At 40.1% G+C, this 27,660-nt stretch overlaps 5 protein-coding genes across 5 annotated transcripts; 4 read left to right on the top strand and 1 right to left on the bottom strand.

Annotated features, from left to right (window-relative positions):
* Nucleotides 1-1,273: 1,273 nt before the first annotated feature.
* Nucleotides 1,274-2,391, top strand: LOC117378949 (zymogen granule membrane protein 16-like). The gene is made up of 4 exons (XM_033975644.2): nucleotides 1,274-1,337; nucleotides 1,398-1,459; nucleotides 1,722-1,854; nucleotides 2,007-2,391. Exons 2-4 carry the CDS (start codon nucleotides 1,399-1,401, stop codon nucleotides 2,326-2,328), a joined length of 516 nt encoding a protein of 171 aa, XP_033831535.1. The 5' UTR covers nucleotides 1,274-1,337; nucleotide 1,398; the 3' UTR covers nucleotides 2,329-2,391.
* A 2,629-nt stretch (nucleotides 2,392-5,020) lies between these two features.
* On the top strand, nucleotides 5,021-6,111 carry LOC117378923 (zymogen granule membrane protein 16-like). Its single transcript, XM_033975614.2, has 4 exons — nucleotides 5,021-5,063; nucleotides 5,125-5,186; nucleotides 5,448-5,580; nucleotides 5,733-6,111. Exons 2-4 carry the CDS (start codon nucleotides 5,126-5,128, stop codon nucleotides 6,052-6,054), a joined length of 516 nt encoding a protein of 171 aa, XP_033831505.1. The 5' UTR covers nucleotides 5,021-5,063; nucleotide 5,125; the 3' UTR covers nucleotides 6,055-6,111.
* Nucleotides 6,112-8,746: 2,635 nt separating this feature from the next.
* LOC117378910 (zymogen granule membrane protein 16-like) lies at nucleotides 8,747-9,959 on the top strand. Its single transcript, XM_033975599.2, has 4 exons — nucleotides 8,747-8,789; nucleotides 8,851-8,912; nucleotides 9,174-9,306; nucleotides 9,573-9,959. The coding sequence occupies exons 2-4, from the start codon at nucleotides 8,852-8,854 to the stop codon at nucleotides 9,892-9,894; spliced, it is 516 nt and encodes a 171-aa protein (XP_033831490.1). The 5' UTR covers nucleotides 8,747-8,789; nucleotide 8,851; the 3' UTR covers nucleotides 9,895-9,959.
* A 3,111-nt stretch (nucleotides 9,960-13,070) lies between these two features.
* LOC117378339 (zymogen granule membrane protein 16-like) lies at nucleotides 13,071-15,498 on the top strand. Its single transcript, XM_055225402.1, has 4 exons — nucleotides 13,071-13,130; nucleotides 13,239-13,300; nucleotides 13,563-13,695; nucleotides 15,075-15,498. Exons 2-4 carry the CDS (start codon nucleotides 13,240-13,242, stop codon nucleotides 15,397-15,399), a joined length of 519 nt encoding a protein of 172 aa, XP_055081377.1. The 5' UTR covers nucleotides 13,071-13,130; nucleotide 13,239; the 3' UTR covers nucleotides 15,400-15,498.
* Nucleotides 15,499-17,041: 1,543 nt separating this feature from the next.
* Nucleotides 17,042-27,165, bottom strand: LOC117378338 (zona pellucida-like domain-containing protein 1). Its single transcript, XM_033974925.2, has 9 exons — nucleotides 27,055-27,165; nucleotides 25,030-25,253; nucleotides 23,819-24,003; nucleotides 22,525-22,597; nucleotides 22,011-22,108; nucleotides 21,647-21,727; nucleotides 19,874-20,045; nucleotides 17,793-17,898; nucleotides 17,042-17,175 (listed from the first exon to the last, which is right to left on the bottom strand). Exons 1-9 carry the CDS (start codon nucleotides 27,152-27,154, stop codon nucleotides 17,042-17,044), a joined length of 1,173 nt encoding a protein of 390 aa, XP_033830816.2. The 5' UTR covers nucleotides 27,155-27,165.
* Between the last annotated feature and the right edge of the window lie 495 nt (nucleotides 27,166-27,660).

The raw sequence follows: 27,660 nt of genomic DNA, 5'->3' as shown, positions 1-27,660 counted from the left end.
GATGATGTTGTCCTGATGGCTTTGTCGAGCCAGGACCTGCAGCAGGCACTGGGATGGATTGCAGCCGAGTGTGAAGCGGCTGGGATGAGAATCAGCTACTCTAAATCCGAAGCCATGGTTCTCGACCAGAAAAAGGTGGCTTGCCCTCTCCAGGCAGGTGGTGAGTCCTTGCCTTAAGTGGAGGAGTTCAAGTATCTCGGGGTCTTGTTCACGAGTGAGGGAAGGCTTGAGTGTGAGATTGACAGACAGATTTGTGCGTCCACAGTGATGCGGTCGCTGTATCGGTCCGTTGTGGTAAAGAAGGAGCTGAGTTGAAAGGCAAAGATCTCGATTTACTGGTCAATCTACATTCGTACCCTCACCTATGGTCATGAGCTCTGGGTAATGGCCAAAATGACAAGATTGCAGATACAAGCGGCCGAAAATGAGTTTCCTCTGCAAGGTGGCTGAGCGCTCCCTTAGAGATCACACAGGTCACACAGGAGGAGCTTGGAGTAGAGCCGCTGCTCCTCCACATCGAAAGGAGCCAGCTGAGGTGGCTCGAGCATCTGCTCAGGACACCTCCTGTTCCAGGTATGTTCTATCGTAAGGAAGCCCCAGGGAAGCCCCAGGACATACTGGAGGGACTATGTCTCTTAGTTGTTCTGGGAACACCTTGGGGTCCCACCGGAGGAGCTCGGGTGAGGGAAGTCTAGGAGTCCCTGCTTAGACTGCTGCCCCTGCAACCTGTCTCGGCATAAGTGGAAGGAAATGGATGGATATAAGTAAATATTTTACGTATCTGTGCTTTACTTAAGTACTTTTTTTTTTTTTTTTTTTTTTTACAGTGAATACGTTTTACTTTTACTCCACTACATTTTTGAACTGGACTGAAAAGTAAAAATTACTTTTTATATGTCATTTGAAAGGATATGCTTTTATAAAAAAAAATAATAATAAGTTGATGTTCTATGAATTGTCACATTCTACTTCGATTTCTACTTCTTTAGTGATTCTTCATTCACTGATTTGTGTCATGGGAACAACTTTTTTCAACCAGTCCCTCTAATGCATTGCCTTTACGTAGTACTGTATCTCACACATTACAGTCAACATTAGGGGAATGATAAATGTCTCCTTCTCGGACGTGATGTTTCAGATCACCTGTTGATAAAGAGGACTGGTTTCATTGCTGTCATTATAAAAAAATGTTTGGAAGTCACCTATGAAATGATAACCTATAATAATAGACAAGGATTTCCCTGATGTGTTTCGTATATAAAGAGGCTGTACCTGACCTGCTGTCAGTGAAGCAGTGAAGTGTCATAATTAACACAGCATCAAGGAAACAGAAGAAGGTATTGTCATTTTAATTTTTAATTTTTTTTTAACTTTTTTAAAATTTCTTTTACTTGCAGGATGCATTACTTTGTCCTTGTCACTCTGCTCGCAGCCTCTGCTCTGCTGGCCTCAGCTGAAGGTAACAGTTTTGTTTTATTTTTCATCTTTTTGTAATATATTATGATAATGAGCCAACATTGAGACAGAATAGAATGAACTTAAGAAAATATTTTTAATACATTATTTATGTTGTTTTGAATTAATACTGAATACTGGTTAAAACCTGTTTAACTCTCAATGTTAAACAGCTACATGACCTAAACAGGGCACAGCTCATAAGCAGCACTATGTCAGGGCATGTTATAATAAACCCTTTTAAATACTGATCCTTTGTTTTCCAGAGTCTGATTCAGAAGAGCAGAATTACTCCTTCAGTGATCTTGTAGGGTCGAAAAGTGGCACCTCCTTCAGGATTACTGGAGAAGAGCGCCTCACAGCAGTCCGGACCTGGGACAATGGGGCCTCTATTTACGCGTCAGTAATGTTTTTCAGTAAAGTTATTATTGCATAATTCAGCAGTCAATAGATGTTTTCGTTCAAGAATCTGTCAAGTAATGGAGATTCAACAGTGACCGCCCATCCCCTGATTCTTTAAGTCTTAACTTTATTCCTTCTTCTCTCTTCAGAATACAGGTCAGATACGGCGGCATCTGGAGTGAGAGGGTCGGAAGTGAGACTGGACAAATGCAGGAAATTCTTTTGGAAGATGATGAAGCTGTTATCCAGGTCTCAGGGAAGTACAGCCACTACATAAACTGGCTGGTGTTTGTGACCAACAAAGGGCGCTCCATGTTCGCTGGGCAGCCCGCAGGTACCAGCTTTAACATGTACCCGGAGCATCAAGGGGCGGAGCTACGTTTCATTAGCGGGACGCTCCATGGAGCTTTGACCGGGTTCGCCACTCACTGGGCTGTGTACCCCCAGGAGTCAAAGAGTGAAGAGCACTGATGCACTGATGATCTGAATAAGACTTCTACTTAATAATAATGTGATTTTTCTTCCTGTACTTTAAATACAAATACTAATAAACGAATCAGTGTCATTAAAACTATGAAATGTGTCTTGATATGATTTATAATATAGAGATTTGTGCATCACATTCATTGTTGGGAATAATTCAAACATTACACACAAGATTTAATTTTTTTTGTTTTTGTTTTTTGTTTTTGGAAATAAAAATCAGCTTAGTATTCTAGTTTACCCAAGAAAACCCAAGTCAGAGCAGGAATCCAAACAGCAACCCGTAATGGACAACTCTACATACACTCACACAGTCACTTCAACAAAAGCAACTGGCTCTGTCTCAGCAGCGTGCTACTAGCTCACTGCGTCTCAAAGCTAACAGTCACTTTTATTAAGATTGGAAACCATAAAATTAACAACCTATTAAAAGTCAAATTAATTTAAATAAAGACTATCCAATTATTTTTATATGTGGAATACTTTTAGTTTGTGGTGTTGTTTAAATATCAGTGGTGGAAGGTAACGAAATACAAGGAGTAAAGTACATGCTTAAGAAAATATTCCATGCCCCATAGCTTGTCTCCATGTCCGGAGATCCGGTCGTTGAGGCCCCCGCCTTCAAGTGCCGCCCAGATCTCTATGCACCGGCTTCTTGCGGATCCCCCCGCTGGTGGTGCGTCCACGGAAGGATAGCTCCATGTCGCTCCTTCGGGCTGAGCCCAGCCAGGCCCATTGGGGAAAGGCCCGACCACCAGGCACTCGATGTCGAGCACCCACACCAGGCTGGCCTTGGTTTCTCTGATCATAAAGGGCTTCTGAACCACTCTTAGTGTGACCGATCCCCCAGAACCTGTTTGCCATGACTGACCCTACCAGGGGCACCCATATCACACTCCTCAGCCTTCCCGGTAAGGTCTATTCCAGGGTACTGGGGAGGAGAATCCGACCGATAGTCGAACCTTGGATTCAGGAGGAGCAGTGTGGTTTTTGTCCCAGTCATGGAACACTGGACCAGCTCTATACTCTCCATCGGGTCCTTGAGGGTTCATGGGAGTTTGCTCAACCAGTCCACATGTGTTTTGTGGATTTGGAGAAGGCATTCAACCGTGTCCCTCGTGGTGTCCTTTGGGGGCTGCTCTGGGAGTATGGGGTTCGGGGCCCTTTGTTAAGGGCTGTCCGGTCCCTGTATGACCGGAGCAGGAGCTGTGTTCGCATTGTCGGCAGTAAGTCAGACCTGTTCCCGGTGCATGTTGGACTCCACCAGGGCTGCCCTTTGTCATCGGTTCTGTTCATTATATTTATGGACAGAATTTCTAAGTGCAGTCAGGGGCTGGAGGGGGTCTGTTTGGAGACCACAGGACCTCATCTCTGCTGTTTGCAGATGATGTTGTCCTGATGGCTTTGTCGAGCCAGGACCTGCAGCAGGCACTGGGATGGATTGCAGCCGAGTGTGAAGCGGCTGGGATGAGAATCAGCTACTCTAAATCCGAAGGCATGGTTCTCGACCAGAAAAAGGTGGCTTGCCCTCTCCAGGCAGGTGGTGAGTCCTTGCCTTAAGTGGAGGAGTTCAAGTATCTCGGGGTCTTGTTCACGAGTGAGGGAAGGCTTGAGTGTGAGATTGACAGACAGATTTGTGCGTCCACAGTGATGCGGTCGCTGTATCGGTCCGTTGTGGTAAAGAAGGAGCTGAGTTGAAAGGCAAAGCTCTCGATTTACTGGTCAATCTACATTCGTACCCTCACCTATGGTCATGAGCTCTGGGTAATGGCCGAAATGACAAGATTGCAGATACAAGCGGCCGAAAATGAGTTTCCTCTGCAAGGTGGCTGAGCGCTCCCTTAGAGATCACACAGGTCACACAGGAGGAGCTTGGAGTAGAGCCGCTGCTCCTCCACATCGAAAGGAGCCAGCTGAGGTGGCTCGAGCATCTGCTCAGGACACCTCCTGTTCCAGGTATGTTCTATCGTAAGGAAGCCCCAGGGAAGACCCAGGACATACTGGAGGGACTATGTCTCTTAGTTGTTCTGGGAACACCTTGGGGTCCCACCGGAGGAGCTCGGGTGAGGGAAGTCTAGGAGTCCCTGCTTAGACTGCTGCCCCTGCAACCTGTCTCGGCATAAGTGGAAGGAAATGGATGGATATAAGTAAATATTTCACGTATCTGTGCTTTACTTAAGTACTTTTTTTTTTCTTTTTTTTTTTTTTTTACAGTGAATACGTTTTACTTTTACTCCACTACATTTTTGAACTGGACTGAAAAGTAAAAATTACTTTTTATATGTCATTTGAAAGGATATGCTTTTATAAATAAAATAATAATAAGTTGATGTTCTATGAATTGTCACATTCTACTTCGATTTCTACTTCTTTAGTGATTCTTCATTCACTGATTTGTGTCATGGGAACAACTTTTTTCAACCAGTCCCTCTAATGCATTGCCTTTACGTAGTACTGTATCTCACACATTACAGTCAACATTAGGGGAATGATAAATGTCTCCTTCTCGGACGTGATGTTTCAGATCACCTGTTGATAAACAGGATTGGTTTCATTGCTGTCATTATAAAAAAATGTTTGGAAGACACCTATGAAATGATAACCTATAATAATAGACAAGGATTTCCCTGATGTGTTTCGTCTATACAGAGGCTGTACCTGACCTGCTGTCAGTGAAGCAGTGAAGTGTCATAATTAACACAGCATCAAGGAAACAGAAGAAGGTATTGTCATTTTAATTTTAATTTTTTTTTTTTACTTTTTAAAAATTTCTTTTACTTGCAGGATGCATTACTTTGTCCTTGTCACTCTGCTCGCAGCCTCTGCTCTGCTGGCCTCAGCTGAAGGTAACAGTTTTGTTTTATTTTTAATTTTTTTGTAATATATTATGATAATGAGCCAACATTGAGACAGACTAGAAAGAACTTAAGAAAATATTTTAATACATTATTTATGTTGTTTTGAATTAATACTGAATACTGGTTAAAACCTGTTTAACTCTCAATGTTAAACAGCTACATGACCTAAACAGGGCACAGCTCATAAGCAGCACTATGTCAGGGCACGTTATAATAAACCCTTTTAAATACTGATCCTTTGTTTTCCAGAGTCTGATTCAGAAGAGCAGAATTACTCCTTCAGTGAACTTGTAGGGTCGAAAAGTGGCACCTCCTTCAGGATTACTGGAGAAGAGCGCCTCACAGCAGTCCGGACCTGGGACAATGGGGCCTCTATTTACGCGTCAGTAATGTTTTTCAGTAAAGTTATTATTGCATAATTCAGCAGTCAATAGATGTTTTCGTTCAAGAATCTGTCAAGTAATGGAGATTCAACAGTGACCGCCCATCCCCTGATTCTTTAAGTCTTAACTTTATTCCTTCTTCTCTCTTCAGAATACAGGTCAGATACGGCGGCATCTGGAGTGAGAGGGTCGGAAGTGAGACTGGACAAATGCAGGAAATTCTTTTGGAAGATGATGAAGCTGTTATCCAGGTCTCAGGGAAGTACAGCCACTACATAAACTGGCTGGTGTTTGTGACCAACAAAGGGCGCTCCATGTTCGCTGGGCAGCCCGCAGGTACCAGCTTTAACATGTACCCGGAGCATCAAGGGGCGGAGCTACGTTTCATTAGCGGGACGCTCCATGGAGCTTTGACCGGGTTCGCCACTCACTGGGCTGTGTACCCCCAGGAGTCAAAGAGTGAAGAGCACTGATGCACTGATGATCTGAATAAGACTTCTACTTAATAATAATGTGATTTTTCTTCCTGTACTTTAAATACAAATACTAATAAACGAATCAGTGTCATTAAAACTATGAAATGTGTCTTGATATGATTTATAATATAGAGATTTGTGCATCACATTCATTGTTGGGAATAATTCAAACATTACACACAAGATTTAATTTTTTTTGTTTTTGTTTTTTGTTTTTGGAAATAAAAATCAGCTTAGTATTCTAGTTTACCCAAGAAAACCCAAGTCAGAGCAGGAATCCAAACAGCAACCCGTAATGGACAACTCTACATACACTCACACAGTCACTTCAACAAAAGCAACTGGCTCTGTCTCAGCAGCGTGCTACTAGCTCACTGCGTCTCAAAGCTAACAGTCACTTTTATTAAGATTGGAAACCATAAAATTAACAACCTATTAAAAGTCAAATTAATTTAAATAAAGACTATCCAATTATTTTTATATGTGGAATACTTTTAGTTTGTGGTGTTGTTTAAATATCAGTGGTGGAAGGTAACGAAATACAAGGAGTAAAGTACATGCTTAAGAAAATATTCCATGCCCCATAGCTTGTCTCCATGTCCGGAGATCCGGTCGTTGAGGCCCCCGCCTTCAAGTGCCGCCCAGATCTCTATGCACCGGCTTCTTGCGGATCCCCCCGCTGGTGGTGCGTCCACGGAAGGATAGCTCCATGTCGCTCCTTCGGGCTGAGCCCAGCCAGGCCCATTGGGGAAAGGCCCGACCACCAGGCACTCGATGTCGAGCACCCACACCAGGCTGGCCTTGGTTTCTCTGATCATAAAGGGCTTCTGAACCACTCTTAGTGTGACCGATCCCCCAGAACCTGTTTGCCATGACTGACCCTACCAGGGGCACCCATATCACACTCCTCAGCCTTCCCGGTAAGGTCTATTCCAGGGTACTGGGGAGGAGAATCCGACCGATAGTCGAACCTTGGATTCAGGAGGAGCAGTGTGGTTTTTGTCCCAGTCATGGAACACTGGACCAGCTCTATACTCTCCATCGGGTCCTTGAGGGTTCATGGGAGTTTGCTCAACCAGGCCACATGTGTTTTGTGGATTTGGAGAAGGCATTCAACCGTGTCCCTCGTGGTGTCCTTTGGGGGCTGCTCTGGGAGTATGGGGTTCGGGGCCCTTTGTTAAGGGCTGTCCGGTCCCTGTATGACCGGAGCAGGAGCTGTGTTCGCATTGTCGGCAGTAAGTCAGACCTGTTCCCGGTGCATGTTGGACTCCACCAGGGCTGCCCTTTGTCATCGGTTCTGTTCATTATATTTATGGACAGAATTTCTAAGTGCAGTCAGGGGCTGGAGGGGGTCTGTTTGGAGACCACAGGACCTCATCTCTGCTGTTTGCAGATGATGTTGTCCTGATGGCTTTGTCGAGCCAGGACCTGCAGCAGGCACTGGGATGGATTGCAGCCGAGTGTGAAGCGGCTGGGATGAGAATCAGCTACTCTAAATCCGAAGGCATGGTTCTCGACCAGAAAAAGGTGGCTTGCCCTCTCCAGGCAGGTGGTGAGTCCTTGCCTTAAGTGGAGGAGTTCAAGTATCTCGGGGTCTTGTTCACGAGTGAGGGAAGGCTTGAGTGTGAGATTGACAGACAGATTTGTGCGTCCACAGTGATGCGGTCGCTGTATCGGTCCGTTGTGGTAAAGAAGGAGCTGAGTTGAAAGGCAAAGCTCTCGATTTACTGGTCAATCTACATTCGTACCCTCACCTATGGTCATGAGCTCTGGGTAATGGCCGAAATGACAAGATTGCAGATACAAGCGGCCGAAAATGAGTTTCCTCTGCAAGGTGGCTGAGCGCTCCCTTAGAGATCACACAGGTCACACAGGAGGAGCTTGGAGTAGAGCCGCTGCTCCTCCACATCGAAAGGAGCCAGCTGAGGTGGCTCGAGCATCTGCTCAGGACACCTCCTGTTCCAGGTATGTTCTATCGTAAGGAAGCCCCAGGGAAGCCCCAGGACATACTGGAGGGACTATGTCTCTTAGTTGTTCTGGGAACACCTTGGGGTCCCACCGGAGGAGCTCGGGTGAGGGAAGTCTAGGAGTCCCTGCTTAGACTGCTGCCCCTGCAACCTGTCTCGGCATAAGTGGAAGGAAATGGATGGATATAAGTAAATATTTTACGTATCTGTGCTTTACTTAAGTACTTTTTTTTTTCTTTTTTTTTTTTTTTTACAGTGAATACGTTTTACTTTTACTCCACTACATTTTTGAACTGGACTGAAAAGTAAAAATTACTTTTTATATGTCATTTGAAAGGATATGCTTTTATAAATAAAATAATAATAAGTTGATGTTCTATGAATTGTCACATTCTACTTCGATTTCTACTTCTTTAGTGATTCTTCATTCACTGATTTGTGTCATGGGAACAACTTTTTTCAACCAGTCCCTCTAATGCATTGCCTTTACGTAGTACTGTATCTCACACATTACAGTCAACATTAGGGGAATGATAAATGTCTCCTTCTCGGACGTGATGTTTCAGATCACCTGTTGATAAACAGGATTGGTTTCATTGCTGTCATTATAAAAAAATGTTTGGAAGACACCTATGAAATGATAACCTATAATAATAGACAAGGATTTCCCTGATGTGTTTCGTCTATACAGAGGCTGTACCTGACCTGCTGTCAGTGAAGCAGTGAAGTGTCATAATTAACACAGCATCAAGGAAACAGAAGAAGGTATTGTCATTTTAATTTTAATTTTTTTTTTTTACTTTTTAAAAATTTCTTTTACTTGCAGGATGCATTACTTTGTCCTTGTCACTCTGCTCGCAGCCTCTGCTCTGCTGGCCTCAGCTGAAGGTAACAGTTTTGTTTTATTTTTAATTTTTTTGTAATATATTATGATAATGAGCCAACATTGAGACAGACTAGAAAGAACTTAAGAAAATATTTTAATACATTATTTATGTTGTTTTGAATTAATACTGAATACTGGTTAAAACCTGTTTAACTCTCAATGTTAAACAGCTACATGACCTAAACAGGGCACAGCTCATAAGCAGCACTATGTCAGGGCACGTTATAATAAACCCTTTTAAATACTGATCCTTTGTTTTCCAGAGTCTGATTCAGAAGAGCAGAATTACTCCTTCAGTGAACTTGTAGGGTCGAAAAGTGGCACCTCCTTCAGGATTACTGGAGAAGAGCGCCTCACAGCAGTCCGGACCTGGGACAATGGGGCCTATATTTACGCGTCAGTAATGTTTTTCAGTAAAGTTATTATTGCATAAAATAAAAACAGTAACAAATGGTTAGTTTCTGCCATGCCTTTAAACAGTATGGGAAAAATGAATGGGAAATTTACTTCTGGAACCGGAGTGGGATTCAAAGTGAGCGGGGCTGTTGAGCTCCACAGGGCATTTTAGGGTGAAAAGGACAAAAAGAGATATAACAATGAAATGTAAACTTTTGGAAATTATATTCTTTAAGTCTTAACTTTCTTTCTTCTTATCTCTTCAGAATACAGGTCAGATACGGCTACATCTGGAGCGAGAGGGTCGGAAGTGTGACTGGACAAATGCAGGAGATTCTTTTGGATGATGATGAAGCTGTTATCCAGGTCTCAGGGAAATACAGCACCTACATAAACTGGCTGGTGTTTGTGACCAACAAAGGGCGCTCCATGTTCGCTGGGCAGCCCGCAGGTACCAGCTTTAACATGTACCCGGAGCATCAAGGGGCGGAGCTACGTTTCATTAGTGGGACCGGCACTGGACCTTTGACCGGGTTCGCCACTCACTGGGCTGTGTACCCCCAGGAGTCAAAGAGTGAAGAGCACTGATGCACTGATGATCTGAATAAGACTTCTACTTAATAATAATGTGATTTTTCTTCCTGTACTTTAAATACAAAAACTAATAAACGAATCAGTGTCATTAAAACTATGAAATGTGTCTTGATATGATTTATAATATAGAGATTTGTGCATCACATTCATTGTTGGGGAGGAATTCAAACAGTACACACAAGATTTTTTTTTTTTTTTTTGTAAATAAGAATCAGCTCAGTATTCTAGTTTACCCCCCCCCCCCCACACATATATATATATATATATATATATATATATATATATATATATATATATATATATATATATATATATATATATATATATATATATATATATATATATATATATATATATATATATATATGGCATGGCTACCAAAAAGGTTTTTGACTAGGTAGAATGGCCTTATTTATTTTACATCTCAAATGCTTTGGTTTGGATCAAGTTATTCTGTGCCTCGCCCATCGCACATGTTCACACTAGCAATAATTACTCTGACTATTTGTCCTTGGGCCGCAGAACCCGTCAGGGTTGCCTCCTGTCTCCTCTTTTGCTCACAATAGCCAGAGCCGCTTGCAGCATCCATTAGATCCAGTTCTATGCACGGCACCACAATGGACAGTTTGGTTCTTAAAGTAGCTTCATACACTGATGACCTGTTGCTTTTTGTTTCAAACCCAGACATCTCCATGCCCCCAGTTCTGACTTTGCTTGAGGAACTTTGGCAGGTTTCAGGTTAAAAATTAAACTTTAATAAAAGTGAACTCCTCCTTGTCAATCCATCTGACACTTTAAAACATCTCCACAGAGTATTAAATATTTGGGTATTTCCATAACCAGGGATTTCTCAGATCTTTTTTAAGACCAACTTTAATCATTTGCTTAACCAGTTTACTCAGGACCTGCATCGTTGGTCCACGCTGCCTCTTTCTCTTGCAGGTAGAATTAGTTGCATCAAAATGAACATACTACCTAAATTTCTTCATCTTTTTCAATGTATATCAGTGTTTATTCCTAAAAAAAATTTCAATCACTTGTTAGGTCAGTTTTTATGGAACAAAAAACCTCCCAGAATACAAAAGAATATATTGCAAAAAGGCAAGGAAAGTGGAGGACTTTTATGTGGAGGGGGTTGTGGCTTCTTTTGCCCAACTATCCTCAAACTTTAATCTTCCCAATACCCACTTCTTTTGGTTTTTGCAGACCTGAAACTTCATTGGTAGACACTTTGCTTGCTCTCCTGACATTCCTGATGCTACCATGTTCAATACTGTCATGGAAATCAAGCCCTCTCTGGAAGGTACAATTTCTAAAATAGATAGCCTGTTATTCTCTCGACGTAACATATGATCATCTTTGTGTTGCCTGGTCTGAGGAACTCGATGTGAGGATTGATGATGAACAGTGGAGGTCTGCTCTCAAGCGCATTCATTCCCCTTCAAATCTGAGCTCAACATTTTATCATTTAATGTAAGGTGGTCCATAGAGTGCACTGGTCTAAGAGTAGGCTTGTCCGAATCTTCCCTGGCAACAATCCTAACTTTGTAAAATGCAGTCTAGGCCCAGCTAATCTCATTCACATGTTTCTGACCTGCTCTGCCTTATCTACATATTGGGACACTATTTCTGATTCTCTTTCTGTTATTTGCAGTGCTAGAATTTGGTGGTTCCCATTGACTGATCATTTTAGGATTCTTCCAGCTGATCACTTCCTCTCACCCTGTTTTGTTGACCTTGTTGCCTTTCTTACATCGTTGGCGGGGCGGTCCATCCTGATGCTCTGGAAAGACCCTCACCCAGCCACTCACTCTCAGTGGATGAGAGATGCCCTCTCTTTCATGACACTGGAGAAAATAAGGCACTCTCTCGAAGGCTCTAAATTTACTGAAGTCTTACCTTTTTTAGATCATGTCACGTCTTTGACACTGGAGATGACCCTATGAGCTGTCTTTGATTTCATATATTTGTGGATATCAGGTGGTTAATCGAACTATGTTAAATGTTTTTATAACACATATTCTGTCAATTTTCTTTTTGTTTTTTTTTGTTTTTTTTTACTCATTTCACTCACTCATATGTTTTAAGGTGTGTACATTGTAAACTGTTAATCTCTCATATTAGCCCTGGATAATACACCTTTCTATGTAATTTTTATATGTGGAATACTTTTAGTTTGTGGTGTTGTTTAAATATCAGTGGTGGAAGGTAACGAAGTACAAGCCTTAAACTACTGTCCTTAAGTAAATATTTTAGGTATCTGTACTTTATTTTAGTTTTTGTTTTTTTTGTTGTTTTTTTACAGTGGATACTTTTCACTTTTACTTCACTACATTTGAGAGCAGTACCTCTACTTTCTACTTTTTACTGAAAAGTGAAAAAGTACTTTATATATGATTTGAGGGGTTATTTTTAACATGTTCGCAACTATAGCAAACAAAAGTAAATATGAAAAATTAAGAAATTGATTTGTATTTGTTTTGTATTTGTATTTACAGATATTTAGAGGGAGACTCACCTGTGACCAGACTCACATCTTCGTACAGTACTGACGTTTTCTGGATCCCAGGCAAATCGACTTCTGCATCATCAGTTCAAATGTGACTTTAAACAGATGTATTTTCCAGTAGTTCACAGCTCATGGACTTGAACCTACACTTTAATGAAGACACACAAGTAGCATTGAGTACATTTGAATACATGCCAGTGGGTTTGGTGTTTGCAAAACACTTTTCAGTATTCTGAACACGTTGGTGTCCGTAAATCAAAGTACACTATGGTAAAGCTTGTATTGTTTCTGTAGGTTTGATGAAACTGAAACACTTTTATTAATAAAATAATAATACGTTGTGTGAATTGGTCTATGAATTGTCACATTCTACTTCGATATCTACTTCTTTAGTGATTATTCATTCACTGATTTGTGTCATGGGAAAAACTTTTTTCAACCAGTCCGTCTAATTCATTGCCTTTACACAAGTAGAATTCTGTATCTGACTTACACCTGAACATGGCATTTCAGATCTCTGTGTGGAAAAACAGGTCCGGTTTTACTGCTGTCATTAGAGTTAATGATGATAATTTGATTGGAATTTATTTCTGAAATGATTATCTATAATAATGAAACATTCCTCCATGTGTCCAGTATATAAAGAGGCTGTACCTGGTGTCAGTGGAGCAGTGTAGTGTGCAGCATCATAGTTAACACAGCACCAAGGCAACAGAAGAAGGTACTGTTTAATGTAACTTGTCATTTTATTATTATTATTATTATTATTTTTTTTTTTACTTTTTAAATCAATATTGAAGTTTATTATTATCTTTTCTTTTACTTGCAGGATGCATTACTTTGTCCTTGTCACTCTGCTCGCAGCCTCTGCTCTGCTGGCCTCAGCTGAAGGTAACAGTTTTGTTTTATTTTTCATTTTTTTGTAATATATTATGATAATGAGCCAACATTGAGAAAGAATAGAATGAACTTAAGAAAATATTTTTAATACATTATTTATGTTGTTTTGAATTAATACTGAATACTGGTTAAAACCTGTTTAACTCTCAATGTTAAACAGCTACATGACCTAAACAGGGCACAGCTCATAAGCAGCACTATGTCAGGGCATGTTATAATAAACCCTTTTAAATACTGATCCTTTGTTTTCCAGAGTCTGATTCAGACGAGCAGAATTACTCCTTCAGTGATCTTGTAGGGTCGAGAAGTGGCACCTCCTTCAGGATTACTGGAGAAGAGCGCCTCACAGCAGTCCGGACCTGGGACAATGGGGCCTCTATTTACGCGTCAGTAATGTTTTTCAGTAAAGTTATTATTGCATAATTCAGCAGTCAATAGATGTTTTCGTTCAGTTCAGTTCAGTTCAGTTTATTTGTCATTGTCACAAAAGAACAACGAAATTGTGTTTGGAGCATCCCATAAAGTGCAATCCATAAATAATAAATACCCTTAAACCCCAGTGTAAACATTGACCCAGTGTGGCTTCAGTACAACATGGCAGTCTTGTAGTAGCAGGATGGTGTCAGTACGGTGCACAAAAACAGGGACATACAGACAGGGACTTGAGAATAATGACAAAAGTGTTATTAAGAGTTGGATGTGTTTTGTGTCCGTGAGAGGGGGGCAGAGAGGGGCCGAGAGGGGAGAGGGGCAGAGTTCAGGAGCCTCACAGCCTGTGGGTACAGACTGTTGGCCAGTCTGGATGTTCTGGCCCGTATGGACCTGTACCTTCTCCCTGAGGGCAGTAGGTGAAAAAGATGGTGCGCAGGGTGATGTTGACTCAAGACTCTGAAAGTTTTTAAGTTTTTTAAGGTAATCAACCACAAGACAACATTTTATACTAAATGTTTTTTTCTGAAATTGCATAAACCGCTAAGTTATTAGAGCATTTTGCCAGATTTGAGGTTTTAAATAGATTTTTATTCTGGAAACAACCATGCAGTTGGTTAGTTTCTGCCATGCCTTTAAACAGTATGGCAAAAATGATTGGGAAATTTACTTCTGGAACCAGAGTGAGATTCAAAGTGAGCGGGGCTGTTGAGCTCCACAGGGCATTTTAGAGTGAAAAGGACAAAAAATAAGAGATATAACAATGAACTGCAAACATCCATCCATCCATTTTCTTCCGCTTATCCGGGCCGGGTCGCAGGGGCAGCAGTCTAAGCAGGGACTCCCAGACTTCCCTCACTACAGACATGTCCTCCAGCTCCTCCAGTGGGATCCCAAGGCGTTCCCAGACCAGCCGAGAAACACAGTCCCTCCAGCGTGTCTTGAGTCTTCCCCGGGGCCTCCCCAGTTGGACATGCCCGGAACACCTCCCTAAGGAGGCGTCCAGGAGGCATGATGAGTCACCTCAGCTGGCTCGAGGTGGAGGAGTGGCAGTCATTACCCAGAGCTCATGACCAAAGGTGACGGTAGCAGCTCCTTCTACCACAACAGTCTGATACAGACCACATCACTGCAGACGCTGCACCGATCCGCCTGTCAATCTCACGCTCCATCCTTCCCTCACTCGTAAACAAGTCCCCGAGATACTTGAACTCCTCCTCTTGAGGCAAGGGCTCTCCACCCACTAGGAGAGGGCAAGCCACATTTTTACGGTCAAGAACCATGCAAACATTTTTTATTATTTAAGTCTTAACTTTATTCCTTCTTCTCTCTTCAGAATACAGGTCAGATACGGCTACATCTGGAGTGAGAGGGTCGGGAGTGCGCTTGGACAAATGCAAGAGATTCTTTTGGAAGATGATGAAGCTGTTATCCAGGTCTCAGGGAAGTATGGCCTCAACATACAGTGGCTGGTGTTTGTGACCAACAAAGGGCGCTCCTTGTACTCTGGGCAGCCCACAGGTACCAGCTTTAACATGTACCCGGAGCATCAAGGGGCGGAGCTACGTTTCATTAGTGGGACCTCGCTCCGTGGAGCATTGACCGGGTTTGCCACTCACTGGGCTGTGTACCCCCAGGAGTCAAAGAGTGAAGAGCACTGATGCACTGATGATCTGAATAAGACTTCTACTTAATAATAATGTGATTTTTCTTCCTGTACTTTAAATACAAAAACTAATAAACGAATCAGTGTCATTAAAACTATGAAATGTGTCTTGATATGATTTATAATATAGAGATTTGTGCATCACATTCATTGTTGGGGAGGAATTCAAACATTACACACAAGATTTAATTTTTTTTTGTAAATAAGAATCAGCTTAGTATTTTAGTTTATCATTTTTGAGCCAAAAGACACATCGACACTTCAACAAAAGCAACTGGCTCTGTCTCAGCAGCGTGCTACTAGCTCACTGCGTCTCAAAGTCACTTTTATCAAGATTGGAAACCATAAAATTAACAACCTATTAAAAGTCAAATTAATTTAAATAAAGACTAACCAATTATTTTTATATGTGGAATACTTTTAGTTTGTGGTGTTTAAATATCAGTGGTGGAAGGTAACGAAGTACAAGCAGTAAAGCACAGTGCTTAAGGAAATATTTTAAGTATCTGTACTTTACTTAAGTACTATTTACAGTGGATACTTTTCGCTTTCAGTTCAATACATTTGAGACCAGTATCTGTACTTTCTGCTCTCCTACAATTATGTACTGGACTGAAAAGTAAAAAGTACTTTTCATATGATTTGAGGGGTTATTTTTTAACATAATACACAAAATTCCTATGAAAAATGAATAAATTGATTTGTATTTGTGCTGTTGACTAATATGTAGGCTTATCATTTTTTAATCAGTATCACTACATTCAACAAATTAACAACACTTGTGTGAAATACTTTTACTTTTTATTCTTAAAGTCATTTATAAACAGGTACTTTAATACTCTGAAGTAGATTTTTTCATGTGTTACTTAAACTTTTACTTGAGTAACTTTTTACCCCTGTATCTGTACTTAAGTAACAAGTGAAGTAACGAGTACTTCATTCACCACTGTGTAATATTTGTTATGCGTCAATATTAGCATTAGCGTTAGCATTGAGACACAAACATCTCTCTTTCTAAACACAGATGAGTCCTCTGGTGACGTACTCATCGTATTTGTGTCGTTTTTAACATGTTGTCAGTGACATCCACCTGCAGCTCTCTGTCCACTGCCTGATCTTTAAATATTTAGTCATTTTAGAGTGACTCGGTAAAAGAAGAAGTAGAGTAGAACAGTGAGGTTGCTAGAGTCAGTTAGGTTTTCAGTTTGACACCCCCCCCCCCAGGTTTGATTGACAGATTGCTACAGGTTGGCTCCCTACTAAATCAGCGACGCAGGCGGTAAGGGGCGATACCTTCAACAGCCTGGCTCCAGATTGGCTCTTTGGTTGCTAGGATACTCACAGTCGGAATTCCAATTATAGAACTCAGCTCCAAATTCGTCCCTATAACCGCTAGCCTCGATAAGCTTCATTTGACTGAAACTGAACGCTGTGGGACATGTCACACTCACTTAGTCAACTTCTTTATACAGTCTATGGTTTTGACAGTAGAAATTACAGAGGAAAAAACAGATGAAAGATTTACAGTTGTTGAAAACTCAAAGTAATTGTACAAATCACTATTGCAATATTTTGTAAACACTGACCCATATTATCCCTGTAGCTTTGGTCAAATATCTAGATCACGTATAGATATTTCACTTAGTGTGTTTTAATAGAGGGGCTTTGCGTCTGACGGTCCAGATGAAGCACGCCCCCATCACGACCGTGAGGAGGGCGAGAATAGACAGACACACAATCACTGCCACCAGGGGGCGACTGTAGGCTTCTCCTGTCAGTGATGCAGTTAACAAAGAAAACCACAAAGAATTAAAAATTAGAAAATGTAACGTGTTTATTCCTGAAGTTACACAAACTGACCTTTATTTCCAGATTTTGTGGGTGGAACCTCAGCTGAAAAAAAAAATAATAATAAAATAAAATAATTACTTAGATTTTACTGATAACAATAATAAATCCACTTTTTTTTTTTTTCACGACTGAACTGTGTATCATTATTTGGCAGCGTTAAAGCAAACTAGGTAAACTGGCAGTTTTCTGGTTAAAAACGCCTAAATCTAAATTCGCGTTGCCTTGAGTGGTGTCAGCGATTTCAAGTAGTTGGTGACATCACAAAAACCAACCCTGATTGCAGCCAGGTGTTTTTGATTACAAACACCTGGCTGTAGGGGGCGGAGTTTGAAATGTGGATTGGTTAGACCAATCACACTGTTCCTCATATGTCCAGACCTTGCCCCTCATCACCCCTCATGCTCCCCTGAGGTCCAGAGGTAGACCCACTTTAAGTTATTTGTTTAAGTTTTCATGATTCTTGCTTTTTTCATTTTCTACGTCTAACACCAAACGGTACTCTCCATGTGTGTGGCGAGCCGGGTGTTGTGGACTCACCAAAGGCCGGCGTGCTCACTATAATGGCAGGAGAAGTGATTGTAGCACCGTTTGAGTCTGTGGCCTCTCTTCTCTTCCGGTTTGTTGGCCCTCCACCTGTACAGTTCTGTTCAGACACAATTCAAATCAAATCAAACCAAACCAAATGGTGCGTCGTCCAGGCATGATCCATAGAAAAAGAAATATTCAAATCTATCAACTGGACAAAAAGTTGGAGTTATATATTGTAACTCCAACAGTATGATAATAGATGTGAGGGCACCCAGTAGGGCCCTGAATGATGCTAAGTATGACTCAGGCACAGTTCACACTTGTAGTTCACTAACTGAAACTGTAAACAAACAGGTGTGTTAGTTTCAGTGTAGTTATCTCCTGCCTTCAGCTCTTTTGATTCTTTTCTCTCTGTCATTAGTTTCTTATTAAATGACTTGTTAAATGACTTCTCACATTGGCTTCTGTCATACAGACAAATAGTGAAAGAGCCAGTCTGTTGAACAGCTCTTTAAAATGAACAGATCTAAAAGATTCAGACCACATAAAAGAGCCAAAAGTCCTATCTCTAGTAAAAGATTGAATTACTAACTTCTATGACTCATTACAGATACAAACTAAGTACTGAAGTGTTTAATTCTGCTGTTTAATTATTGCTGCTTGTGATTTGTAACACTATTGTAGATTTATTGTGATCTAAACCTAACCCTGTGGTCTAATGTGTCAGCAGCATTAATGAGTTTTAATATTATCGTTCATCGTGTCTGTGTAATCCCTCAGTCGTCCAGGTCTGATCCACAGCAAAAGATGAAGTTTAAATCTGTCAACTGGACAAATCGTTGTAGGAGTGAAGATGTTTTGCTGCTCATCCAAGCCGCTTCTTCAGTTCTAGTCAGATGCCGTGGATCCAAACATCAAGGTCACACGGGAAGAAGCCAAGGAGAACAAATTGACCTTCTTAGATTGTTTAGTAACAATAGGAGAGGACCGGCGACTCCAGGTAGAAGTCTTCATGAAGCACACACTGACCAATATCTGCTGTTTGACTCACACCATCCACTGCAGCACAAACTCAGTTATCTGTACTCTACACCACAGAGCTCAAGTGGTGCCTACAAACACAGAGGGAAAAGTGAAGGAGGAGCGACATGTGGAGAAAGCCCTCTCTGCTCGTGGATATCCAAAATGGGCCTTCAATAAATCTAAGAGAGCTAAAAAACAGGACAACAGGGAATCTGAACCCAGAAGGAGAGGTGTCACCAGTCCTTACACAGCGGGTGTGTCTGAAAAAACTTCAGAGAATCTTCAGACAGTATGAGATTCCTGTCTTTTTCAAACCTACAAACACTTTAAGACAAAAACGGGTTCACCCAAAGGACAAACCCCCGAGCCATAAACAAAGTAATGTGGTCTACTCCATTCAGTGTAGTGAAGAGTGCAGTGAGTGGTACATTGGAGAAACTAAACAGCTGCTCCATAAGAGGATGTACCAGCACCAGCAGGAGAGCTCCTCTGAACCCCAGTCTGCTGTTCATCTCCATCTTAAAGACATTAACTACTCCTTTGAAGATAGTGAAGTTCAGATCTTAGCCAGAGAAAATAAATGGTTTGAGAGGGGAGTTAAAGAAATTATTTCTGTTAGGAAAGAGAATCCTTCCTTAAACAGAAATGGAGACCTGAGACATAACCTCTCCCCATCTACAACTCCATCCTCAGACCCAGAACAATGAGAACAATAGCAGGGTCATTAAGGGTTGAATAGGGTCGTTTCAGATGAAACTTGAGAGAATAGATGTTTATAGTTTCAGTGTGGTTAGCTCCTCCCTTCAGACAGATATAAGGCAGTGTCCAGCAGCAATCTGACCAGAACTGAAGAAGCAGCTTGGATGAGCAGCGAAACGTCTTCACTCCAACGATTTGTTCAGTTGACAGATATAAATTTAGTCTTTTACTGTCGTTCAAAGTCTATATTTACTTCAGCAATAAATTGTACTTGAAATTATGCTATTGTGACAGGCCTAGATATTGGCTGAAAAACTATAGAACTATATATCAGACCATCTCTATTTAAAGTGAGAGCTGGGACTCACCGGGAGCTTGCTGGCACACTCGTCCTTCTCGCAGAGGCTCGAGTAGCAGTGCAGGTAAAACTCAGACACCGTACGATTCTTATGCTGCACAAAACGAAACGCCTGAAACACAAACCGCGCCTTGTCCGAGACGCCATTTTGTCCCAACGTTGTGTGAGGCTCCACTTCACAGCTAGTGGAAAAGAAAGGAGGGTATAAATATAAAAGTACACTGTGTAACTTTTCTGGCGGACTGTCTGCAACCTGTTTGACTCCACGGTTATTGCTTTATGTTAGTGCCACATGAACCATCTCACACTCTCTTATTGTTCAATTTATGATGATTATTTATGTTTTGATTTGTTTGTATTGTGATTTTAATGTCGTTCTTATTCTGTAAAGCACTCTCGCCTCTGCACAGATCTGACCTGTAACTTAGCCTAATGATGTCTCTGGTTTGTCTCCCTGTAGATAGATTGGTTTAATGCCATACTGCAGGACATTTTATAGGCAGTAGGCAAGAAGCTGGCATATACTACTACCAAAAAAGTCATGCCCCTTTAACTAACAGAGATTAATACAATTGATTTAACCAACTATTTGCCTAAAGCTTAAATCTGAGTCTGTGCTGCCTTCAGTGGCCTCTGCAATTTCAAGTAGTTGGTGACATCACAAAAGACTTCCAGGCGTTTCTGATTACAAACACCTGGCTGCAGGGGGCGGAGTTTGAAGTGTGGATCCCTGTTAGACCAATCACACTGTTCCTTTCACTCTCCTCTTTAGTCCTCCAGGTACTGCCCAGTCTCTTGCATGGCTTTATTAATTTCTCTTTGTTATTTAGGGGTCCTGATGTGTGTAAAAACAAATAATTATCTTTTTACATTATGTAGTTTCTGAGAAAACTGATGTCAAATGAATGTTCTCATATGTGGACATTTTACTTACGTTTGATAAAACATTTGAATAATGATTTGCAAAAACTATTTATTAAGACCCTGAACACAGCAACATTTGTCCTGAATGTAAAAACAAAATGAGAAACAACAACTGTAGCTCTTGGAAAAATGTGTCTCATGTGAAGAGCTGCTGATAGGAGCAGGAGACATGTGCCTTTACAAAAAAAATGTATGTAAAATATTCTGAACATTCTATGCGGAACATGTTTGCATTGTTGCTGTTCTTCTACTTCTAAAAAATGTCACTGTGGCCTAGACAATCCAAAATGTGTTGTCCAAATATGTGGACGCCAGGTCCTACGAGGTTTAGTAGTTTTATAATGTTGTTACCTCCTCAAAAACATACATGGAGCTGTGTTTTGTTTCATTCATATATATTTGAGTAATCCTTTATTATTAGTCTGTTACATCTCCAAAGCTCAAAATCCTCTGTTCCACCTTGTGATGTCATGAAGTGGTAGTTTTCAACTTAACAGCTCCTTTTACCTTTACTTCAGTAGAGATTTGGCAATTCCAGAGTTGAAATGATCCAAATGATTCTAGTGAAGGTGTATGGAGTTTAAAAACACAGTGGAGCACTTCCTGTATCACCACATGATGACATCACAAGGTGGAACAGAGTGTTTTCAGTTTGAGAGAAGAACTCAGCGTATATATGCAGAGTTTGTGTGTTAAACATGTGCGAATGAAAAAACACAAGTCCAGGTATATTTTTGATGAGGAACATTATAACATGGATGATGAAATGGCGTAATAATGGCCCTTAAAGTCTGAACTATTGATATACCTTAAGTAAAACTTGTCCGTGATATGTTTGGATCACACACACTGGACTTACCCCACAAAAAGGTTATATCCTTCTGTAGCAGCTGTGTATGGCTCCACTGTAGCTTTGCACCACGAGAGCAGCACATTAAACCTATGGAGGGTCAAATACGTTACATCATTACTTTGTTGATGTCATACTCTCAGAACATTGTACTTTGCCATGATATAGCCAAAAAGCAAATGCACAAATGTTGAACCTGATCATTTCCGTTACTGACTAGACCCAAGAACTCACTCTACTACAACAAAAATTGGAGTTTTAACAATATTCATTTTATCTGCCCCCATCTGTATTAAATATTATTGGCCTATAGAAAGTTGTGATGTCGTCTGAAACAAAGCAGTACAGTAAACACAGTGTAAATCATCCAAACCTGTCTGTTAAGCTGGAGGCGCTCACTTCAGCGTATATGGGTGTTTTCAGGGGAAGTCCTGTTTTCGGAATTATAAGGGATTCATTATAAAATTCATTCTGTAATAACAGGAAAGAAACTGTCATTTTTGTGCTGTTTAAGGAGCCACTGTGTACGTTTCCTAGTGGAAGGTCCAAAACCTTCTCTTGTCCTGCAGATGGATTAGTCGACTAAAAAGGGGGCGTGGCAAAAGCTCTCAAAACTATTAAGTATCTCTGTGTATCTGAGCCAAACTGCACTCACAAAACTACACCTGCAGGGGGAGTTCATGCAAAAACAGACAGATCAAACTTGTCAAAAACAAAAACCAACAAGTCTTCACCTAACTCACTCACTTCTACTTTCCGCTGCTATAACATATAAATCTGTATAATCTAAATACATCGATTAGTCCCCAAACAAAAACTTTCACATTGCATCTTCCAATTCTTGGTTGTTTTAACTCAAATTAAGTGAAAGTTTAGTGTGTTCTTACTTTGTAAAGGTTGAACTTCAAAGAGCTTAGGAAACTGCCATTGTTTTGGTTTATGGCCAACTCTGATCCCGCTCTGAAAAACACTCACTGTTACATTTAAAATACATCAACAAAGTATTAACAACAGGAGGTACTTCAGTAATTATTCAACAGAACGAAATGGCCAAAGCAGCACAAAACAATGTAAAAACTTGAACTGAAACAAGTCTTCAATTCATTTAGTTAAAAGCATAGACTGTTTATATAAATGCACATAGCTAATCTAAACAGGAAGTGATCATGGATGCGCAAAAAGTATGACTAATGTACCAATGAAGTGGGCCCATATTACACTGTTTTCTGATCTGTTATAATGTTGTTTCCTCATCACAAACAGACCTGGAGTTGAATAACCCTGAATATTTAGGCTGAGAGCTTCTCTCAAATAGAAAACTACAGCTTTTTGACATACCAAAGTGGAACAGACTATTTTGAGCCTTGGAGATGTTACAGACTAATATATAATAATAATAATAATAATAATAATAATAATAATAATAATAATAATAATAATAATAATAATAATAATAATAATAATAATAATAATAACAATAATAGTAATAACATGTCTGTGTAATTCCTCAGTGGTCCAGGTCTGATCCATAGTAAAAGCCAACGTTAAATCTGTCAACTGAACAAAAAGTTGTAGGAGTGAAGACGTTTCTCTGCTCATCCAAGCCTCTTCTTCAGTTCTGGTCAGATCACTGGTGGACACTGCCTTATATCTAACTGAAGGAGCTAACTACACTGAAACTGTAAACAGCTTTTGTTTACAGTTTCAGTATGCATCACTATGTCTGAGTCATACTTAGCATATTCATTCAACTCTTAATGGATGCTTTCACACCAGTTGGCATCCTGGCTAGCTCTGTTGTTCTCTTTGTTTCCTTTGTTTGCTTTGGTTCTGACCATCTGGCAGATACAGGGCAGTGTCCACCTATAATTTGATCAGAACTGAAGAAGAGGCTTGGATGAGCAGAGAAACGTCTTCACTCCTACAACTTTTCATCTAGTTGACAGGTTTTACTTTTGACTTTTACTTTATTACTCAAATATGTGTAAATGAAACAAAACATAACTCCAGCTACATTTTTGATGAGGTAACAACATTTTAACATGGCTTAAAGTTAAAAAGTCAAGTTTCTGTAATATAGGACCTTTAAACAAAAAAAATAAAAAAATAAAAACTTAAATTAATAGTTAAGTACACCATCAGAATTCAAGATTATCTAGTGTAAGTGTAGCCAGTACTCACACAACTAATTGGGTGTTGTTCAGGAAATACTCCAGAGGGTAGGTGCAGGAGTACAGGTAGGTCATCGTAGGCTTGTAGGTGATCAGACTTGCAGTGGGATCAAACGTCGCCACCATGCCGGAGATCGTCACATACTGAATGTTTGAGAAATCTGAAAATGCTCCAGTCCCAATGCGATCTATGATCTAAGAAAATCAAAAAGCCACAATCTTTTATTAAATATTACTTCGAATTGGAAAAGAGAAAACTAATACAACATCAACACATCTGTCTCCATGGAGAAAAGTAAGAAAAGCCACAGGGCCAAGTTACAGGTCAGGTCTGTGGAGCGACCACCACACATACAGGAGTTATTTTTGAACAATTAAAACACCCAAAAATGATTTTAAAGATTAATGCCATACTAGGAAACATTCCAGGCTTCATCAGAAAATTGCGGGGTGTATCTTTAATATTGTCTTTATTGGTAGTTAATCAGTTAAAGTGTATTTAAGAGATTCATATTTCTTTCTAATTATGACTTAGTTTGGTGGGACAGTTCCTGTGGTAAATGTGTATCATAGTTTTACAACAGTTTGTGAAGAAAAGTAGTAATCCAGAAACATTTGCACAAAGAAAGCATTTACCTGTCAGTTTAAACCTTCAATCAACTAAATAAATGTGTTGCCATTTATTCATTTTTCTCAAATCATAACTATTGTGTAATTTAGAAAACATTGGTTCTCGTTAACATTACGGTTGCTAGGTGACATCCCTCTGCGTATGACATATTTGCTGCCTGTGTCCATGTGTCCATACACCTTCATTAGAATCATTCGGACAATTTCAGCCCTTGAACTGACAATCTCTACTAAACAAAAGGTAAAATGTAGCTGTGAACATGAAAACTACCACTTCATGACATCACAAGGTGGAGCTGAGCATTTTGAGCATTGGAGATGTAGACAGACGAATAATAAAGTGTCACTCAAATATGTGTTAATGAATCAAAAAACAACTTCAGGTCTGTTTTGGGGGAGGTAACAACATTATAACACGGCTTAAACCTCACAAGAGTCAATTTTGTGTAATATAGGGCCTTTAAAATGTATAAGCCTATGTCAACATGTAGATTTTGTGTTATTTTGGTATCTTTTTCAAGGATTAAATCGTCTTTTAGATTATTACCTCCAGTTCCATAACACAATACTATGACAGTATGCTTCAAATACCTGTATATTGTTGTCGCAGGCTTGCACAGACTCGTCACTGATGGAGAGCGTGTATCTGATCACAGGAGGCGTCGCGCTCAAGTCCGTGGTCCCCGTGCACTCCGGCCGGGACTGGTTGTTCAGCATCAGCATGGACTCGTTGTAGTCGTCATAGTAAAGTGGACACAGTAAGATGGTCAACTCTATGAACTCAGTGCCACAGCTCACCATTATGTCTGTGGTCTCTAGAAAAGCAACACGCAAAAAGTCACGTGAAGAACACTGAGAACATTCAAGGGGGGGATGATACTTTCTATTCTGCCTGGAATGTTCCACAAAATGGCATAAAACTTAGCAATCACCATGGAGACAAGAGATTTGGAAATTTAAAAAAGCCTGGAATTGAATAAATGAAAGATACTGTGGAACATTCTGGGCAAATCAATAACATTTTCATGAGACAGACAGATGATGGACCATTCACAAGAAAAGTTTAACTGAATTATTTTGCACTTTCCCAGAAAATTTGGAGTCAAGGACTGAACCAGAACTAAACTAGAACTGTCTTTTCCAAATCCAAAATAAATCTCTCTGTATTTTTTTATGCAGATCGATGTCAGTCTGGTCTCCACATCTCATCTAAAGTCTGGTCAAATGTTGTCGTCCAATTAGATCCATTTTTTCAGCGACATGTGAAACAAAGGAGCTCATTGGTCACCTGTGATTTACAAAAAAATCAAACCTGTCTCACATCAGATTAACTGTTCACTGCTTTGATCATTGATTCTGTAGAAATCAACCATGTTTGTCAGCCTCCTGTGATATTTTTTCCCTTTATTTTTTACAATACAGATGGACCGAGCCTGTCCCTGATTTACTAATTCACCTGCAAATCACATCCATTTTAAAACACGGAGGTTCATCAGTGACCAGACTCACATGTTCATAAAGTATTGAAGAAGTGTGTGTTCTGGATCACAGGCAAGGACAGCTCTGGATCTAATTCATTTTGAGCCGAGATTAAATAAGCAACACCTCAAGGTCAACAACAGAAAACAGACGTCTCGAGTAAACCGATCATACTTGGATAAGAAGTGAACGGTCTATGTTTGAAACCTTTTATAATTACTAAACTAAATAAATCCTGCCTCATGTATACAGGTACATGTCCCACAGTTTGAAAACATCTGAGGTGGAACATAACTAATTACAAATACTCATGTTACTGTAATTGAGAAGACTTTAGGTAATTGTACTTTTTGAGTACATTTTAAACCTTTACTTGTATAATTCTAGGCATGTAAGAGTCAGTTTCTGAGTAGTACCCACTCATCCTAATCCACACATGTGTTTTTTGATTCAAGTTTGAATAAAATCGTGATTTAAAAAGTATCTAAAATTGTGTCTAAAAACTTAGTACTCTGAGTAGTATCATTCATGTATACTATTTGCTTTTTCTTAAATACAATTGAGACAGCAGTATTGTGCTTAAAATAAAGTACATTATTAGCCAATAAACTGTACTTTTACTTGAGTACAAATTTTCAATACTCTTTCTACCACTGGCCATAAAACATGTACCTGTACGGCAGTGGTGAAAGGTAACGAAGTACAAGTACTTAAGCAGGATTTGTAGGTAACTGTACTTTACTTAAGTACATTTTACTGTGGATACTTTTCACTTTTACTTTACTACATTTTTTAACTGGACTGATAAGTAAAAAGTACTTTTCATATGATTTGAGGGGTTATTTTTAACATGTTCGTGGAAACATCCTGACTAAAGTTTTCAAGTTCAAGCTTCAGCTTTGAGAAAAAATAAATCCACAAAAATAATTTAATAAGAGTTACGAAATTGATTTGTATTGTTACTGTCAACCAAAATGTGTATCATTTTAATCACTACCACTACATTTACACAAATTAATAACACTTGTGAGAAATACTTTTACTTATGATTTTTTTCATGTGATACTTTTACCTCTATATCTGTACTTTTACTTAATTAACAAAACTGAGTACTTCACCCACACAGCTGTACTGTACCTGGGCTTCTGAAGGTTGGAGATCTCCTACACTCTGGAGGCACCGTCTGAGCTCGAGTCATCATAAATAAAACTGGACAGATGAAGACGAGACACTTCATCGTTCCTTTTAACCTGTGAAGAAACAAACGCAAAATATACAGGATTCAGGTCAATGTAAGTATATAAAAATAAAGGCAGTTATTGAGGCGTAAAGATGAGTTTAATAAGATAAAAATGTCACCCGTGATTTGGCATGTTGAGGACGGTGAGGACACTGCCCCAGAGCTTTTATACGGCGCTGGAGGGGCAGGACCAAGGGATTCTTCTGTGTAACTGGAGATACTGCTGTGTATCTGTGTGCAGTGCTGTTTTTGTGCTGGTTTGAACTGGAACTAAAAACCAAGAGCACACCACCCCAGCTTTAAAACCTTCGCACTGCCTCCTGATTTCTTTTTGCATTGATTAAAACTCAAAATACGCCCCTCGCTCCTACACGTGTGATCCCCAAAACAAAGAGGAAAACAAGGGAGGACCATCTTTTTTCTGGAACAAGCTCCATCTGCACCTTTGAGAGATCCAGTCGCTTTCAGATTTTAAAGCAGTCCTGTTCTCCCAAATCGATTTT

Source organism: Periophthalmus magnuspinnatus, chromosome 11 (assembly GCF_009829125.3).
Source record: "Periophthalmus magnuspinnatus isolate fPerMag1 chromosome 11, fPerMag1.2.pri, whole genome shotgun sequence".
NCBI classification, from domain to species: Eukaryota; Metazoa; Chordata; class Actinopteri; order Gobiiformes; family Gobiidae; genus Periophthalmus; species Periophthalmus magnuspinnatus.
Note: the sequence above shows the minus strand (reverse complement) of the source record. Positions and strands in the feature narration are given on the sequence as shown.

What these genes read in the sequence shown, in the direction of transcription:
- LOC117378338 (XM_033974925.2), bottom strand. Translation starts at nt 27,154, where the DNA reads ATGAAGTGTCTCGTCTTCATCTGTCCAGTTTTATTTATGATGACTCGA. An exon ending in AACAACACCCAATTAGTTGT is followed by an intron (nt 22,598 to 23,818) that starts GTGAGTACTGGC and finishes AGTGTTTTTCAG; the next exon opens with AGCGGGATCAGAGTTGGCCA. An exon ending in AGTGTGCCAGCAAGCTCCCG is followed by an intron (nt 17,899 to 19,873) that starts GTGAGTCCCAGC and finishes GTGTCTGAACAG; the next exon opens with AACTGTACAGGTGGAGGGCC.
- LOC117378923 (XM_033975614.2), top strand. Translation starts at nt 5,126, where the DNA reads ATGCATTACTTTGTCCTTGTCACTCTGCTCGCAGCCTCTGCTCTGCTG. An exon ending in TCTGCTGGCCTCAGCTGAAG is followed by an intron (nt 5,187 to 5,447) that starts GTAACAGTTTTG and finishes TTTGTTTTCCAG; the next exon opens with AGTCTGATTCAGAAGAGCAG. An exon ending in AATGGGGCCTCTATTTACGC is followed by an intron (nt 5,581 to 5,732) that starts GTCAGTAATGTT and finishes TTCTCTCTTCAG; the next exon opens with AATACAGGTCAGATACGGCG.
- LOC117378910 (XM_033975599.2), top strand. Translation starts at nt 8,852, where the DNA reads ATGCATTACTTTGTCCTTGTCACTCTGCTCGCAGCCTCTGCTCTGCTG. An exon ending in TCTGCTGGCCTCAGCTGAAG is followed by an intron (nt 8,913 to 9,173) that starts GTAACAGTTTTG and finishes TTTGTTTTCCAG; the next exon opens with AGTCTGATTCAGAAGAGCAG. An exon ending in AATGGGGCCTATATTTACGC is followed by an intron (nt 9,307 to 9,572) that starts GTCAGTAATGTT and finishes TTATCTCTTCAG; the next exon opens with AATACAGGTCAGATACGGCT.
- LOC117378339 (XM_055225402.1), top strand. Translation starts at nt 13,240, where the DNA reads ATGCATTACTTTGTCCTTGTCACTCTGCTCGCAGCCTCTGCTCTGCTG. An exon ending in TCTGCTGGCCTCAGCTGAAG is followed by an intron (nt 13,301 to 13,562) that starts GTAACAGTTTTG and finishes TTTGTTTTCCAG; the next exon opens with AGTCTGATTCAGACGAGCAG. An exon ending in AATGGGGCCTCTATTTACGC is followed by an intron (nt 13,696 to 15,074) that starts GTCAGTAATGTT and finishes TTCTCTCTTCAG; the next exon opens with AATACAGGTCAGATACGGCT.
- LOC117378949 (XM_033975644.2), top strand. Translation starts at nt 1,399, where the DNA reads ATGCATTACTTTGTCCTTGTCACTCTGCTCGCAGCCTCTGCTCTGCTG. An exon ending in TCTGCTGGCCTCAGCTGAAG is followed by an intron (nt 1,460 to 1,721) that starts GTAACAGTTTTG and finishes TTTGTTTTCCAG; the next exon opens with AGTCTGATTCAGAAGAGCAG. An exon ending in AATGGGGCCTCTATTTACGC is followed by an intron (nt 1,855 to 2,006) that starts GTCAGTAATGTT and finishes TTCTCTCTTCAG; the next exon opens with AATACAGGTCAGATACGGCG.